Below are 18,474 nucleotides of genomic sequence, written 5' to 3' on the forward strand. Positions count from 1 at the left end.
AAGACCTAGGAAGTGTATCAAATGAATGTAACATAAACTCCTAGGATCTTATCCAAAGAAGTGTCTCTGTAAATATGCAAGAATGTTCCCCAGAATATAACCTGTAATACTCCAAAGGCATTTTTTTTTAAACTAAGAAACTGCTAGCAAGAATAGTGTATGTGTGTGTGTATGCATGTGCACATGTATGAGAGGCTGTGCACACAGAATATATGTTTATGTAGAGCCTAGAGATTGACATGGACTGTCCTCTTCAATTGCTCTCTACCTCATTTTCTGAGACACTGTCTCTGATTGAATCTGGATCTCAGCAATCTGGCAAGTCTACTTGCCCAGCAAGCCCCAGAGATCCTCCTGCTTCCACTTCCCCAGGGCTGAGATCCTAGATACACACACAGCTTTTTATATGGGTTCTGAGGACCCATGTTTACACTTATCCACTAGGTTATGTCCCTAGCCCTGCAAAAAGTATTCATTATAGACCTCCACATCTGGGTAACTCTAGATTGTATGGACATGACCAAATACAACATGTTGGAACTAAAACCAAAATATGCATCTGTCATATAAGACTTTGCCAATTCTATCAAAGCCATCTTTGATGTCAAGTTCAGCTTGGATCCAGGTAACTGGCAGGACTGTTGGTTTCTTCCCCTCTGCAGAACCAAAATTCTTTTGCATTGATTCCCACTTAAACTCAGTCAGTCTAAACTATTCTAACTTCTAATCTTCAACAAAGGAGACAGGTAGACTGCCCTTCCAGCCCCAGGGAAACATGTAGGCTGCATGTTCTCACTTTCTTTTCTTTTTTTCTTCCTTCCTTCCTTCCTTCCTTCCTTCTTTCCTTCCTTCCTTCCTTCCTTCCTTCCTTCCTTCCTTCCTTCCTTCCTTCCTTCCTTTCTTCCTTCCTTCCTTCTTTCCTTCCTTCCTTCCTTTCTTTTTTTGGTTTTTCAAGACAGGGTTTCCCTGTGTAGCTTTTGCCTTTTTCTGGAGCTCACTTGGTAGCCCAGACTGGCCTCGAACTCACAGAGATCCACCTGGCTCTGCCTCCCAAGTGCTGGGATTAAAGGCATGCGCCACCACCACCCGGCTCACTTTATTTTCTTTACAGTGGATTTAACACTAACTTTTCCCTGCCCTTGTTTGGATAAAGTTGTAGGGAAAAAATACTTTCCTTTGTTTATCCCCAGGTTCTCCGCTCCTATAATTACCGTGAGGGCAGCTCCCACCCACATGCTAACCACATCTAAGGAAAGGATTTGCATCAAAAGACAGGGTGGGCTTGCTTCTTACTTAAAATGTATGTTTGGTTTTCTTATTAGTGTGACACATATATTGAGGTAGTTTTGTTCAGTTGTTAAAGCAATACTTTGAAAGTCATACCAAATCGTTCCATGGGCCACTCTGAGGAAATTATGACACTTATCCATTAATTTACTTTAGGAATTTGTGAACAGACATTCCTCTATCAAATAATTGGTTAGTATATAAAAATCAAAACTGTCAGACTACAGCAATTTAAATACTGAATGACACTTCGAATTTTTGATAGATGTGTATTATTACATAAGTATGGATAAAAGCCTTCTTCCATGTGACAAGACTAAAGGAAACAAAATAAGCCTAAAAGAAGATTTTTATTCCATTATTATCCAATCCATATAACATCATAAAATCAAGCAAAGCAATTCTAAGGCCAATTTTAATACACGTATGCTTTTTGCAATGTTAGGAATATGAGTATAAATATATTTATCTAATGTTAGGATAATTGATAGTAACAAAATTACTATTCTGCACTTTATAAAATGTTTTTATTGTTTGTATTTGTGTGCACATGCATGTGTGCACACACGTGTCCATGTGAGTTGCAGGTGCTCAAGGTGGCCAGAAGAGGCCATCAGATCCCATGGAGTGGAGCTGCAGGTTATTGTAAGCTGCCTAAAGTGAGTGCTGGGAACCAAAGATGGTCATCCTGGATGAGTAACAAGCGCTCTTAACGACTACTGCACTATCTCTTCAGTCTTATGTTCTGCATTTTTCAATATGCAAAAATTTAGGAAATTTTCTCATTCTTCTAAACTTTGTACAGTTTTAAGAAATTATAGGCTAGTGTTTTAGAACCCACTGCCTAAATTATCAATAGTTTATTTTTAAAATTATTGGCTACTTTGTGAAAGTAAAAAGCTATACAGAATTTTCATAAATCCTTCCACATTAACCTGGTTATAGGAGTGGTAAAAGATGAAAGCAAACTTGATTTTCGTTGTTATTTAAAATTTATTGTTAGAAGTTTAAAATAACCCTAGAAGAATACCGATAATAAATTAATATATTAGTACCTAATTTTGTATATGTACTTGAGGAGTTTAATTGGCTGGTTATGTAAATTAAGCATCCATGCAAAGAAGAGTATACTAAGAAACAGTTTATGAATGATGAATCAAGTTCTCAATTTATATTAAAGCTCCAAAACGTATTTCATATGTACTTTATAAGAAGATGTAGGAATCCCCAAATCTAGCCTGGTAAAACCTGGTCCTAATGTGCAGAATAAACTATATAGATAGTAACTAACATTGTACATCACTGAGGTAGTTTAGATCACTGAGACATGATTTTGAAATGAATGTATCTAAGACAGCTAGCAGGGGCTTGGAGAGATGGTTCAATAGTTAAGAACACTTGCTGCTCTCCCAGGGGATCAGAGTCTGGCTCTGAGCACCCACATCCTCACCTCATAATTGCCTATAATTCAAGGTCCAGTTGATCTGGTACCTTCTTATGGCTTCTATGGGCACTCTACTTACATATAGATATACACACACACACACACACACACACACACACACACACACACACACACACACACTAAAAAAAGGCTTACAAAGAAGATTGTTAATAGGCAAGCTTTCATTTACATTCTTTTCTATAGGCTCTTTTTCTCTGCCTTTTTCTCCCCTTTTCTTTTCCTTTTGTTTCTTTTGAGACAGGGTCTCTTAACATAGCCTGGGCCATCCTGAAACTTGCAAAGTAGATCTGCCATCCTTGAATTCACAAAGATCCTCCTGTCTCTGCCTCCCAAGTGCAGGGACTAAAGCCATGTACCATCATATCTGGCCTTTTATTTTTTTCTTTAGAATACAAACCATTCTTATTTCCTTTTGCAAACCTCCCCAAACATTCCTTCCCTGAGGTACTCAGCAGCTCTGGCACTAACTGTGCTTTTTCCTATTACTGTGTATTCAAAACTCCTTTGCTGTCTTTTCTATAGACCTTTAGCTTACTATGCAAGTCAATGCATCTTTTCCAGTGTCCGCTAAGACTTGCATGTACCAAGTACCTGAAAAGGGGACTAGAGAGGATACAAAGAGCCAACACAGGGGTCATCCTGATGGCCAGCGTGATTCTCTAAGGACACATTTACTGTTAATAATATACTTTTGCTTCTGAAATCAAATCTCTTATTCATCAGCAACAACATATTCTGACTTCTCAGGTTACTCTTGATTTCAAATACCTGACTTTTTGCCAGACCATGTCAAATTATACTCTGACATTGGTTCAGAATTCAGTTACCATACCAACTCAGCATGCATTTCTGTGTGTGTGTGTTTTTTTTTTCTAGCACTGATTCTCTCTGTGCGAATCTAATCAGGATATATGCTCTGTCACCCTCTTTCAAACATTGGTAGTTAAACTGATCATGAAGGTCTTGCTGGAGTTACAACCAGTAGGCTGCAAACGAATATCGAAATGCTTTTGGCACTCATTCAGGTCACCTGTCAAACAGATGCCATGGAAGAACTAGAGCTCTTTGGTATGCCATTTACTTCCCACAGTGCACTGCTGCCTGTTTCCTTCCTTTCCCACAGGCCTCTAGGCTGCCCTGCTTTGTGTTTAGAACCCTGCCTCAGTCTTAGGGTGCTATAAGGACTCATCCTCAGAGGTACAGCTGAGGAGGAAAGGCCATGTTGTCTGCCTCTCATCTCCCTAGAAAATGAGGACAAGATTTGGCTAGTGGTAAATTCTTCAATATTTTAAAATTAAAACCCTTAATATTTTTGCATTAAATCCTTTAGTACATCTACATAAAACCATTCACTATTTTTTTTGCATTGAATCTTTTAACAGTTTTATTTAAACATTTTGCTATACAAAGTCTACCACCATTTCTATGAAAACTGAAGCCTCACTTCCTAGAAGCCTTTTGTTCACTTGAGGACTTGTTCCCTCCCTCTGGGTCTCCTTCCTTTAACCACTCTTCTTCCTTCATATTGAGTCACTCTACTATTAAGTTTACTTCCCCATTCTATAAATACACTGTGATGATATTCATATACAGAAAAGCAGAATACTGGAAGAAAAGCCAAATTTACCTGAAAGAACCTTCCCACCAACCTCTGACTATTCACTCCCTTTCCTCTCCTTGACCTCCAAACTGCTCACACCATAAGCCTAGACGTGCATGCCATATCTGCATCTTTGAAACACCCATTGGCCCTCTGCAGTACGGCATCTTCTTTGGACACCCCACTGCAGTATACAATGTAGGTCACCATGATCTCTTCACTGTCAAGTCTGGTGACCTTATTTATCTTGCTCAGCCTGCGTTCATATTGCGGTTTATCTCTCAAGAACTTATTTCCTTGCTTGTCTATTTCCCATGGTTTGTCTTTTTTTCCTATTGACTTCAAGTCCTCCAGGTACCCTTTAACTATTAGTCCCCTTCAGTTTTCCCTTTCTGTTTTGCATTCTGCTTTGCCCTGAGCAACCACATTCAAGTTGATAGCTCCAACTACCACTCCTGTGCTAAGACCCCTATTCTCTTCTCCACATCTTCAGCAGCATGCCTGGACATCTTGTCTAGTTTCCTAAGTGCCTAATAGAGTTTTCCTTCTGAGGATCCACATGTACCTCCATCAGAAAACGGAAATATGGAACTCATGATCTTTTCTGGCTTAATTTATTTCTTCTAGTTTTCTCTGATTTGGTAAAATGCAGATGTCATGTTTGACTTCTATTGTCTTCTTCCAATTATGCTTGGATACCAAGATATGACCAATCATGTCTCTGAAACATCTTCTCTACCTTGCTTGTCCTCTTAGGTTCCTGACTTAGCAGTTTTTCTCATCTAATTTACAAGTTGTATCATTTTCTGATTTTTCTCTCTATACCCGAATGGGTTATTCCTAGAGCTGATTCAATAAACTCAAGCTTGATTTAGCATTTGCTGACCTCCTCGAGCTGGCTTTCAACAAGGAAGGGCTTCCAGCAATTTCTCACAATCTTTTCTGGCTCTGGTTCTTTGTTTTAAAAAAGCTGATTCTCTCCAACTGTTCCATTTTTTCAGAGCCCATTCATTCTAGGAGGCCTAGTTCAGCCTAAGATACAACTGGAAATCAGGGAAAATTTCATGGAGAATCTGGCATTAGGGGAATCTCCTTGTAGAATGATGGCCTCCCATGGGATATTGTGGTATGCTGTCTGAAATAAGAGATGTGGTTTGTACTGTAAATAATTAATCATAAAAATGCTGTATCCCCAATATTGGGGATCTGTTTTCAGTACTATTCTTGTTTCTTTTTGGAGAGGCCCCCCTCAAGAGGTTGCATGATTTCATACAGAGGCAGATTGCCGCATGTTCCTTATCCCACTCCGAAGGACATGGATGCTGGCTGGGTTAGAAGTGTCACTCGCTGTGTAGAGATTCAAGGACTGAACTCTGGTTTCAGAAAGTTGAAGAGTTTCTGTGGCTGTCTCCAACCCTCACTAGATGATAGTGACTGTAGCAGAACCCACCATCACGACACTACAGATCCACTAATGTCTTCAGATGTAGTAAGGAACTCTCTTCAGCTTTGACAGCTGGAGGGGGAGGGCTTCATCTCTTGGATTTCCTTTACAATTTTGAGTTGGTGAACACATAGCACATTTGGGGTCTATTCCCACTTTCCTGTGCTGTTCATCTTTGAGTTATGTCCCTATCTGTACTGCTCAACAGTCTCCCTCTTAGTCTGTCACTCAGTCCCTCCCCTTCTATGCCACACACACTAATCCTACTAACCCTCAGCTTCATAGATGGCTAGCAAGGTTCTAGAGCTTCAATCACATAGGTTTTTTTTTTTTTGTTTGTTTTTTGTTTTTTTTTTAAACACAGTCCAAATTCCTTTTATTCAAGGTGGGAACCCCGAGGCTCAGTTAAAGGACTGTGCTGTTGGAGCTGCAAGGAGATCAACAAGAAGCCCCTTGGAAACTTATCACCTAGCACAGCTGTCATCAGAGAGGCTTCACCCAACAACTCATGGAAGCCGATGCAGAGACCACAGCCCAACATTAGGCAGGCCTCTGGGAATCTTGAGGAAGAAGGGGAAGGATTATGGGAGCCAGAGGGGCCAAGGATACTACAAGAAAACCCACAGAATCAACTACCTGGGCTCATAGGGACACATAAGGGCTCACAGGGACTGAACCTCCAACCAGAGAACTTGCATGGCACTGACCTAGGCCCTCTGCATGTACCCCACGGATGTACAGCTTGGTCATCTTGTGGGACTCCTAACAGTGGGAACAGGGGTTGTCTCTGACTCTGTTGCCTGCTTTTGGGATCCTTTCTGTCTTAATGTAACTTGATATGCCATGGCTGGCTGATAGACGCGGGAGGACTGCACTTTTCTGAAGAGGAAGGAGAAGGAGTGGATGGGGTGGGGAGAGAGGAGGTCGGGGGGAGGGACATGGAAGAGAGGAGGGAGGGGAAACTGTGACTGGGCTGGGAAAAAATTGAAGACACTTGTCTGAAGTGATTCCTATCTGAAAATGCTGTTGTGAAGCACACACTTCCAAACAATGTGGCTAGAAAGGGGCGTAGAGCTTCCTACCTGCATGGCCTAGCTGTGGGGCTGTACAAATCCAGAATGAGTCAGGGACAGGAGAAATGGGCCATGTTCTGCCTAGATTTTCTTCTTCACACACAACCCTTTGCCAACTTCCCTTTGTTTATACCCTCTGTCTACTTCCATTACAACATTATAGTTGTTATTCTAAACATCAAGTGATGGAGGCAGAATGTTCCATGCATCACACACATGGGATGTCTGAGAGCTACTCTGATGAGCAGGGGAAGAGGATTGATTGAGAAGAGCTAAAGTTTGGGGAAACGGAGGCAGGAGGGTAGAGGTCAATGGGTCACTGTAATAGTCAGATAGTAGCAAAGCAGATCTGCCATCCTTGAATTCACAAAGTTCCTCCTGTCTGAAAAGCTACACTAATAGTGTTTTGTGACACAATTCAGAATAATATTGAAGGAAAGGATTTGACTGGACTATCCACAGAGAAATTATCCATGTTCAGCACATTCAATGTGCTAAGTACTGCAACTTGATCATTAAAATTGATACAGGCATCAAAAACGCACCACTCCCTAAGTATTATGTCTACTTATTAGGTGTCAGTTGTCAACAAAAATTCCTGGAGAAAAATCCATGTCTGCACAGACTGATTAGCTGGGTAGGACTGCAGTGATGTAGAGCAGTAAGAATATTGCAGGCCCAGAGGCTAATTACCTTATCTGGGCTAGTTTTAGCCCTCTGAATAGCCAATCTTTGTCCATCTTTGTGTCAGAACTAACACCCTGTGACTAAAAGGTAGAAACTTTTTGCAATCTATTAATTTAGCAGACCAGTGGCTTCCACCAACCCAGAAGCTCAGAACGTCATCATCTGAGGCCCACTGAAAACCTCCCCCATATTCCTGTATCTGCCTCTCTGCTATATCTACCCACCACTATATTTTAAACTTGCCTCGATTTATGACTTTCTTTGTTCTGTAAAACTACCAAACTTCAGGAAACTGCTCATAGGTCGGAACATGGAGTTTGGGGTAACACAGACCTGTGTTTCTGCACCATGACCACTCAGGTTTGCTCCAGAATAAACTATCTCTTACTCCTTTGAATGCAGGCTTTTTAACCTCCCTCCTGCTGCAACCCTGTAGTACATTTCCTCACGGTGTGGTGACCCCCAACCATAAAATTATTTTCATAATTGTGCTGCTGTTATGAATCATAATGTAGATATCTGATATGCAAGATATCTGATGAGACCCCTGTCAAAGTGTCATGACCCACACAGGCTGAGAACCACTGCTTTAAGGTGAAAGCTGTGCTTTTAGCTGCATAGACACAAGAAATCAACACAATAAAGATGACAAGAATCTACAATTTTTGCTGCTGGTTACATTGGTTTATGGTATGTTGGGGGCAGCTATAAACAATCGAAGGTGATGAAATAATGAAGTGAATGGCTGCAGAAGATAGAATATTTGCCCCTCCTCGCTTAAGAGAGATGTTAGTTTAAAAAGAGACTTGGCAGTATGTGGGTGACCCTGCAGGCTGCCAGAGCTCTGGGAAGTAAAGTTAACAAGTAGCCCCTACCTAGGACCTGCATTTCTTCTGACATGGGCTGCAGCAAGGAACCTCACTGTGTCTCCTTGTTACCTTACTTTGCCAAGCTCAGCTGTTAAGCCAGACTGTATGTGGGAGTCTCTCTGGACTCAATTATACTTGTGAAATCACATCAATTCCAGGTTGCTCTTCTAGCTTATCATTCTCTTAATTTTCTATTAAATCCAATTTGAAAACCCTAGTTACAGAGATGGCTAGGAGAGGACAGAAACCAGGCAATATCTGCAAATAAAAGGCCAACATCTCTGACCTTCACCTCTCCTTGTTGCTTGTTGCTACAAAACTAAAAAATAACTGGTTGCATTTTCTGATTCCAGCTGAGTGCCACCTCACCTTTGAGTTATATCTACACAATGTGATGCTAGAAGTTTGAGTTTATTGTGGAATAAAATACAGCATTCAAATTTCCTTTTGAAGGGCATTCTCCAGTTGAGAAAGAGTTGTTGCTTTTTCCTCAGAACCCTTATCTCTTTTGTTATTCTGACTTTCTGAATAAGCCAACATTTTTTAAAGTGGGACTATCTTAGCACTCCTGTATCTCTCATGCCTGGTAAGATTTATAGTGCTCCGAACCACGTGATAGATGGGTCAAGCCTGAGGGGGAAGAGATAGGAAAAGATGCTTAGAGTGGTCCAGGTAGCATAGGTGCCCAGCTTCTGAATGTGTCTTTTTCTGGGTCAGTGGTTCTCAACTTTCCTAATGCTGGGACCCTTTAGTGTAGATTCCCCAAACATAAGTTTATTTTGTTGCTACTTCATAACTGTAATTTTGCTACCATTATGAATCATAATGTAAAGATCTGAGATGCAGGATAGCTTATATGTGACCCTAAAGGAGTCATCATCCACAGGTTGAGAAACACTGTTCTAGGTGCTGAAAGGTAGCCTGGCTCTTAATTACTGGCTTATGAGTGCTTGTTCTTTGCAAACTTCTTGAGGCTGAAGACAATGAAAAATGCTTTTATTTCCTATCCCAATTCCTGCCCCCTGCAGGTACAATAACTCCAAGTAGGCACAATGGATAATTAAACCTTTTAATTTATGAAGTTTTGAAATTGCTTTGGGAGACAATTTTAGAACTGAAAGTAAGTTATAATTAATTGAATTGTCTGTTTTATTATATATTATTGCCTAATATATGCTTTATAATTCAATTTATTCAACAATTTATTTTATAGTTATTGAAAAGTAATAAAAACAGCATATCGATCCTCATTAATTTATTACTGAGTGACATTTCTATTTATAGTCGGGGAAAATATATTATATAACATAATATATTCTGTGTGGACAAACATAAAATTCTTGGAAAGGCACAATCAATCATATTACCTGGAGGTCTGAATATATAGCTTAGCATCTTTTAAATTATAAATTAAAAAGATATAAGTACTACTTTTAAGTAAAACAATGCATAAAATATAAATGAAAGTCTATGTAATGTTTTGAAGAAATGCTGTAGCTTTGTATATGACTTCAAAATAGTTACCGATATTTTAGAACTATTATTTTAAATACAAGCATTTGTCTATACTATTGTGTATTGTCACAAATTCCATCCAAATACCTTGAATCAAGATTCAATAAACAGAAAATTGGCAGGTGAGGGTGGTGCAGAGATGAGACAACAGTGTTCTGAGCTGTCGTTTCTTCCTGCTCTTTAAAAAAACAAAAAACAAAAAACAAAAAACTTTATGTGTTTGTGTGCATGGATGTGTGCTCACCATGTATGTGCCTGGCGCCTGGTGCCTGGGGATGCCAGAAGAGAGTGTTGGATCCCTTGGAACTAGAGTTATATGTAGGAGCTGGGGACTGAAGCTGGATCCTCAGGAAAAGCCATATGTATTCTAACTGTAAATCCATCTCTCCAGCCCCTGAGCTGGTTTTAATCACTGTGTTTCTATTTGCCAACCCAGAGCAGCAGTGCTCAGAGTCCCAAGGCCAGTGGCCTCAGCATCACCACCCAGGGATTTGTTGATCACACAATCCTGCCTGTGTGGCCTCCTCAAGCAAATCCTCTGGGACTGGAGTTCTGCAGTGTGTTTCCACATTCTAAGCCGGAAGCTAGGGTGCATGCTGACGCTCATTGACCACTGATATGGAGGCCTCTTGTCTTTAGGCAATGAGCCTCACTCCGGGTTCCCTGCTTTCCTATCTGGTCTGAAACTGCTCAGAGAACTCACTGAGTCTGTGTGGTTAATAGGTTTGGAGAAGAACTTCAGTGAGTTGTACTCCACACTTGGAGCCGTCAAACGCTAGCTCAGCATTGAAAGTTCATAATAATATGGACACACATGATTGAAACACAAGAATGAAGTTGCTCACTGAAGGAGACGTGGCACATGCTACAGATTTCTTGGCTCTGTTCTGCACGGACTAACACAAAACTTACTCTTACAGTAAAGTCCCCACCATGACCAGAGTCAGAAAACTCAGCTATATTTGAGACATGGCAATAAAAATCACATTACCGTGGCACTAACTGGGTCTGCTTTATGGAAATACAGCTTAATAAAAACTTCCTATTCAGTAAATTTCTCAGTATGAAATAACTTCTAGAGCAATAGTTCTCAACCTGTGGGTCACAAACCCCTTGTAGGGGGTAGAGGTTGGGGGTGGGGAGGGTGGGGGAGTGTCACATCAGATATCCTACATATCAGATAATTATGATTCATAACAGTGCCAAAATTACAGTTATGAAGTAGCAACGACAATAATTTTATGGCTGGGGTCACCACAACATGAGGAACTGTATTAAAGGATCACGTATTAGGAAGGTTGAGAACCACTGCTCTAGAGTTTGGAGTACTGTCAATTAAGCCAAAAAATAATCACAGGTGCCACCATTTCAAATGGTTCCACCACAACACAGACAGCCTCTGCTCATACGGCACAGTCAGAACTCTCCTAAATCAACTTATGTAACTTTTATGGAGTATCCAAACCAATACATTATGACTTCCTGTAAAGAAATGAAATTTTGGGTCATTTAATTATCTTTCTCATATACTTATGCAAATTAGATTGCAGATCAAAGGAACATTTGTAAGTCACTTCCAAGGGCTATAACAATATGTTCATGTTAGGAAATTAATACAAAGTAATTTGCAATAGACACACATGGAGTTATATTCAAGAAACAAACTAGTATCATGTTTCCGTTTTGAGTTATTCCATCTATTCCAGAATAACTAGACAATAATTCTCCAGTGAATGGCATTCACATGATGTTTTTACTATTATTGTGGTACACAGGGGCACCATATGACACAGGATAGTGATGGTGGAGTAAGTGGTTGATGTCATCCCAAGTCAGCTTATAATATAGGTTGCCCATTTCATATATTTCAATACAGTGGTCCCTAAGAATGACTGACAACGTTTCCACCAATAAACAACACAAAACTCAAACCCAAGTGTGAAATCCTCCTGTGTCCAGGTTGTCCTGTGAGGGAGAACTACCTTGGCAATGCTCAGGTCAAAGCGACATCATGCAGACATGTCTGCAAGCAGCCAACTGTGGGCAGTGCTCGAGGCAAGCAGCCTGAGGGGAAAGCCTGACTAACAAACATGCAGCATTTAAGACGACTCCAAGCAAACGCACAAGCAACCATCTGCTTTGTAGAGAGAAGTGCACACCCCGGCATAGAGGGATAAATGTAACAAACTCCTGAGAGAGGAGAAACTGGGTCTGGCATGGAGAATGTCACCGGTATCAGTTAAGATTCCTATACAGCTGTACCAGGAGAAGAAACTGGCCACTGAGATTAGTCCGCATGGAAGAACTTATTTATGATTTGAAAAATGACTTATGTGTGCATGTGTGTTGTCTGCGGATGATGTGTGTGTGTGTGTGTGTGTGTGTGTGTGTGTGTGTGTGTGTGTTGATACATGTGGCAGCCAGGCAATGATAGTGGGTGTCCTACTCTGTTCCTCTCTGCTTTATTCCCTTGAGACAGGGTCCCTCACCAAACCTGAGCCTGGCTGGTGGACAGTAAGCCCAGAGATGCTCCTGTCTCTGCTCCCTACAGCACTGATGTTACAGGTGTGTATTTGTGAATGTGACCATGCCTGGCCTTTTGCATGGATTCTGGGGGGTTAAATTCAGGTCTTCATGCTTGCATGGCCAATCATCTTACCCACTGAGTATATCTTTGGCCTCAAATGGTAAAATTTTTAAAGGATGATGAATATTTCTGTATCAAGTACTGTATATACATCTATAGCAAAAGGTGACTCCTGGTCATACTATATAACATTATCTCTTTTTCTTTTTCCTTTGGATACTTTTGGGGGTGGGGCAGGGTCTTACATACCCCAAGCTGGCCTTGACCTCACTGTGTAGCTAAGGACACCTGCTAACTTTTCATCTTCCTGCTTGCATTTCTCTAGTTTTGGGATTATAGCCATGCCTTTTCATGCCAAGTTTCAATCAAATACTTTTTGATTTCTGTAAAAGCCTCAAGTGAAGTAACTTGTTTAACTGACTGTCACTCACAGATGACCCTATTGGAAGGAATCTGCAGAGTATCTCATTACCTGGGTTATGGAGGAAGCTGAGCACAGCAACCTACAACTCTAATATAATTGTATACTAATTAAGCACAACTGTCCTGGAAACTGTGTGTTACACTTGGCCTTGGGTTGGGTCTTGTTTTCTTCTTGGTCTTCACAAGCCCCTATATTCAAGTTCTGACTGGATTAGCTTAAAGCTTTTTTCTTAGCAACAGAAGTCATATTAAAAGGGAAGGGAGAGGGGGAAACTCTACATAGAAAAATGGACAGAAGAACATTGTATATAGGAAGGAGGAGTGGAAAATATTTCAAGTCAGGAAATGAAAGCCACCAAAGCCACTGTGATTCATCCCATAGACTGAAACGCTACAAACAAGGCCTTTGTTTTATCTCATGGACTCAACTGCATTTTCCTTGTATGTTATGTACAAGGCACTCAATAAATAGGCATAGCTTGCATTATAAAGAAAGAATTTATATATAAACCCAGTTTATAATGGGAATCTGTGCCTTTCAAACTGGTAATTGCATCAAAAGTAACAATTCACTTTTGACTGGTAAACAAGTCTCCTTGATAGGTGCTTAGGTAGCAGGTGGTCTGGTCAATGTAGCTTCCTTTAACCATAGACCTCATATGTCTTCAGTCTATCAGTTCAGATTTGTCCCATTAATACTCAGTCTAGCAAATACTATCTACCTTAGAGCTCGAACACAGAAAAGTAGAGAAAGATTTGGAGCACAGGGGGAAGTTTCTAGAAATAGGTCATTTAGTATATAATTTCATTTTTAAATGATTCCTAATGTCTAATTTTCACTCAATTTTGGATATGAGATTCCCCATAAGAAATGAGTGATTCCTTCACTACTTCCAAAAATATTAAATAGATTTAAATGGCTGAATATGCAGCATTGGGAAAATTAGAAATGGAATCCCTTGTGATAGTCCCCAACTGCCATGTCCATCGATTTCAACAGAATAATAATAATAATAAAAACCCATGAGATTGATGCCCTCAAACCCTGGGGCAGGCATTCACGCACTGCAGGGATTAAGGTCTTATTTCACACAAGCTGAACTGAGACTACCAGGGAAGCACACCTCAGAAGAAAACTCACTAAAAAAATGTTTTGTAGCATCACACATGTCTTCTAGCACGTCTCATTATAAGGGACTGGATAGCAGCTTCATTTTGAAAAGATTAAAAATAAAACATACATGGGGGCATGCAGCTGAATTTCTCCTTAGGTTTAAAGATTCATCTCATGTGAAGAAGGATGATATTAAAAGAGCACTCTCCAGCCTCAAACATTTAGACACAAAAGGGAAATTTGCTTTGATTTTGAAGCTAGCTTTACGTCCGGGCCCATAGCTTCCTATGTAGAAAGACTGATGTAAGGGAATTAGAAACTGTGTGGACACAGATCCATTGAGTCTGCTTTCTCTTAAAAATATTTATTTTGTGTGTTTGAGTGTTCGCCTGTATACATTTATGTACCATGTGTAAGCAGTGCCTGAGAAGGCCAGAAGAGGGCATCAGACTCCCTGGAACTGGAAACAATAGGTAGGTGTTAGGGACCAAACCTAAGTCCTTTGGAAGAACAGCCAGTTCCTTTAACTGCTGGGCCATGTCTCCAGCCCCAAGGGTTTGTTTTATTGTTGCTGTTGGTGGTGGGCAGGATGAGATGGGGAAGACGAGATGTTCCGTTACTCTCGCCTACAACATTTTCCCCATTCCTCAATCCCCGGATGCTCATATCATTGTGTAAGACAAGACAAGACCTCGGCAAGCAGGGAGAGGCAGATGCAAGCTAATGTATTGTTCTCTGCCTGATCCCAACAAGCAAATGAGAGATAGCACTCAGCCGTGTGATGATTATCAGATGAAGGGTGAGAACAGCAGCCAGGGGAAGCAGTATCACTTGCCATCACAAACCTCATAGGAGAATCTCTCTCCTTCCTTCTTCTGCTCGGGGAAGTGCAAGGCAAAGATGTTGGACAGAGACACGACACATTACGGACACAACACACAGCACATTTGACCCAGCTTTCACGATGTGAAAAATTATGCACTGATAAAGCCAAAACTGCCATTGCTACAACATGGATTCTAAAATGAGTGTCAACTTCAAGATGATAGTATACAATAATATAAAGTGTAATCTTCATTGTACTCTGATCATGAGCATATATGCACACATTTTAATTGTATAACAAGATGATTGGTTCTCTCCCTGCTCCCGAGCATACCTCCCTTTTACTAAAATATTGTCATAGTGATTGCCGTAATTGTCAATGATATTTTGGAGATTAAAAATGCTTCCTGCTTACTGGTAAAAAACCATTTCAAAAAGTAAGACACTTTCAAAGGCAAAGCAAAATGCCACTAATATTCACCCAAGAGGCATTTGGTAAAAATAGGAGTGGACACACACTCACCTCTTTCCCACCCATGGATTCGAACATTTTCTCCAGCTGGACTCGAAGTTGTTGGATGTTGTTCATCAGGATGCAGGGCTTATGGAAAGAGAATGAGAGGTGAGCATGAGCATCCTTTCCATGTTACCCCTGCAGTGAGTTTAAGTCATACAGTGTATAGCTGTTGCCTGTGGCCTATCATACACATCACATGTTACAATTCTGCTACTTTGGATGATGGCTTTTAATGGGTGGGAATAGAAAGGAACTAGATGGCCATTAGGGGGAATACAATTTAACAGTGAACTCATGCAGTTGCTCCTGGAGACTGGCTAGCAGCACCCTTTCTTCATTATGTTGTGGTATTCTGGACATAGGAATTAGCCATATTTATTTGTTATCACTTTTTTGAGACAATGTTTCATGTATTATTTTCTTGAGACAGTGTTTCATGCATTCCAAGCTGGCCTCAGACTTCCTAGATGGCTAATGATCACCTTGACCTTCTGATTCTCCTGCCTCTACTTCTGGAGTGCCAGGGTGGCACTTGTGCACTACCAGGCCTGGTTTCTGCTGTGCTGGGGATTGAACCTAGAACTTCATACATACTTTGCAAGTTCCCTTCCAACTGAGCTATATTCCCAACTTACCTTATACTATTTTGTAAAATTTTGATTTTTGAGAAATCAATTAATTTCAATTCTCTGGCAATTTTGTTGTTTTGAAACCAAAAGAGCACCTGCATTTCTTTTTTAAAACTAAAAAAACTTACAAAAAAAACCCCCTATAATGGAGTCTCTAGTTATCAATACAACCCAGCACAGCTATTGACTCAAGTCCCTCCATTATCTTGCTACTGATAAAGTGTGTCCCTTTCTCATTTTCCTCTTTGCTTATTTAGGTCTGTTTCCGTCATTTAGGTTAGAATTTTCTTTCCTAGGTGTCGACTTGTCTATCATCTACTTTGCATTTGTTTTATAAGATTTTCTATTTAGTTGTTCTTGACTGTCTTTACGAGCTAAATGTAAACGCAGCGCATGCTGCTGAGGCTTCCGGTGAACTGTGCGCTGGTCTTGCATGGAATGTGTACTTAAGCTTTTGAGTTGTTTCTAGAGAGGTAGGAAAGGGCAACGGCAATATAAAACTCTGTGACAAGACTAGATGTCAATTTGGAATTAATTTCTAATCAGAAAATAGATTTTGGCATGGTTGCAAAATCATTGGATTATTGTTCCACATTGATTCTGAAGAGTTAGTGGCTCAGAGCTGGAGATGACAGAGGCCGGAAATGGATGCATCTTCCAAGTGGCTGGGAAGTAAGCCAGTAATGAATCAGAAGGTCAGACAAAGGACTCATGGGACATCAAAGAGGCGTTAGCTCTCATCAGTGGAAAGATTTTATTATTACCTTAACCACATCACAGACTTCTGAGAGACTTTGTACTTGACTCTTAAAGTGACCACAATCTAAGTTTGATTTATGGAAACAATTTTCAACTTTTATTCTGTTCCCTGGATTCTGGCCACTTAAATATTTTATTTTTTAAACACAGATAACTGAGATTTATATTCCAGAGTTTCCAGTTGCTGAACTGGATGCTCTGGACACAGTTTTGAGGCCCCTATCCCCCAAGTCACAATCAGCACTCCTTGATGCAGACATATTCCATTCTATAGATGTATTACAATTTTTAGTTTTACAGGGGGATTCAAACTTTTGTGATTACACGAATGGAATCCACAGACATTTTCAGTTGGAAAATATGGCAGAAAGGCAGGTATAGGAAATGTGTCTTGGATTTGGGAAAGCCTACCAGAAAGAAAGTCAAGGTCAAAGTATGACCTTGGCACTGATGAGAAGTAGAAGACTACCTGGGTAGATGGCTTCCACACCTGCTCCCCCAGGGCCCAAGTTAGCTGGGCCCTTCTGTGATCTTTTTTTTTTAAATTTATTTTATTATTATTATGTGTTTTAATTTTATACAGCAGCCATGGGTTCCCCTGTCCTTCCCCCTCCCACCCCCAGCCCCACCTTCCCCCCAGCACCTCCCCTCCATTCCCATGTCCTCCAGGACCAAGACACCCCTGGGGATTCATTTAAACCTGGTGGATTCAGTACAGGCAGGTCCTGTCCCCTCCTTCCAGACTGAGCAAAGTGTCCCTGTCTTGCCATCTTAATAGAAATGGAGTATTGCTGAAATTACAGGACACTCTTCTGATTTTCAGAGTAACACTGAAGGCATGCATCATCTTTTAACCTTTAAATGAAAATATATGCTTCCAACAAGTAAATATTCTGCCTGTTAGAGGGCTGGCGTCAAAGGTGGCTGGAAATTAGCCCTGAGATTGTCTAAAAGTTGTAATCAAATTTCTGGGCCACATATTAATGGAAGGGAGAAAGTCATCTACTGGAATCTTCCAGATCCACCAGAGCTGACTTGTCTTCATGAGCTGTCAGCTGGAGGTGAGTGGGGTTGCTGCTGCCCAGCTCATGATTCTCTTTCAGCCTTGCAGACTAGTGTGGACTGCTTTTCAGTTTTATTTCTATTTTTGGAAGGGGTAGGGATAGCTTGCTCTTAAAAACCCTGTGTGTGTGTGTGTTTCAGTATTACTCTTTTTAAAAATTCCCTCCATGTTGGCCACACACCATTTCTCTGAATACTAAGGATAGAAGTAAGAACACTTTCCCTTGACATCAACTCACTCTCATTACATTCCAAACAGCTTCAGTTCGTCTTGACTTCCTTTATGTCTTTTGCTAAGTTGCAATACTGCTTTGGACTTTATAAGTATTTCCTGGATCATCACAAAACAGGGAGACATGGATAATTCATAGGAGGAAGCATCATTGCCCTGTATATTTATTCCCCTTCTCAATTGATTTGAAAACCAAAAGACTAAATTATACTTGTTTTATGGTTGATAGCAATGCTCTAGTTATGAACTCCCTTGTTCTCAGCTCCAACACTTTACAAGTTTGTGTATCTTCAACGGTTTATCATCTCATTTCTTACAACATAGAACAGCATAATTCTGCAAGTACTGGCCTTCCATCTAATCTTGCATGGAAACCTGCTCAGGAT

General features: G+C 40.5%; 1 protein-coding gene across 5 annotated transcripts in view; it reads right to left on the bottom strand.

Annotated features, from left to right (window-relative positions):
- Unc13c (unc-13 homolog C) overlaps positions 1-18,474 on the bottom strand; it is a 427,893-nt gene that overhangs the window by 63,642 nt on the left and 345,777 nt on the right. For 4 of the 5 annotated variants that reach the window (XM_036192007.1, XM_036192008.1, XM_036192011.1 and 1 more), the window contains 2 exons: positions 15,413-15,490; positions 14,910-14,939 (listed from right to left, as the gene is read on the bottom strand). In XM_036192007.1, coding sequence (XP_036047900.1) covers positions 14,910-14,939; positions 15,413-15,490 — 108 coding nt within the window. The remainder of the gene's footprint in view (positions 1-14,909; positions 14,940-15,412; positions 15,491-18,474) is intronic. The other variant, XM_036192012.1, reaches the window with a different exon arrangement.

Source organism: Onychomys torridus, chromosome 7 (assembly GCF_903995425.1).
Source record: "Onychomys torridus chromosome 7, mOncTor1.1, whole genome shotgun sequence".
In the NCBI taxonomy this organism is placed as follows: Eukaryota; Metazoa; Chordata; class Mammalia; order Rodentia; family Cricetidae; genus Onychomys; species Onychomys torridus.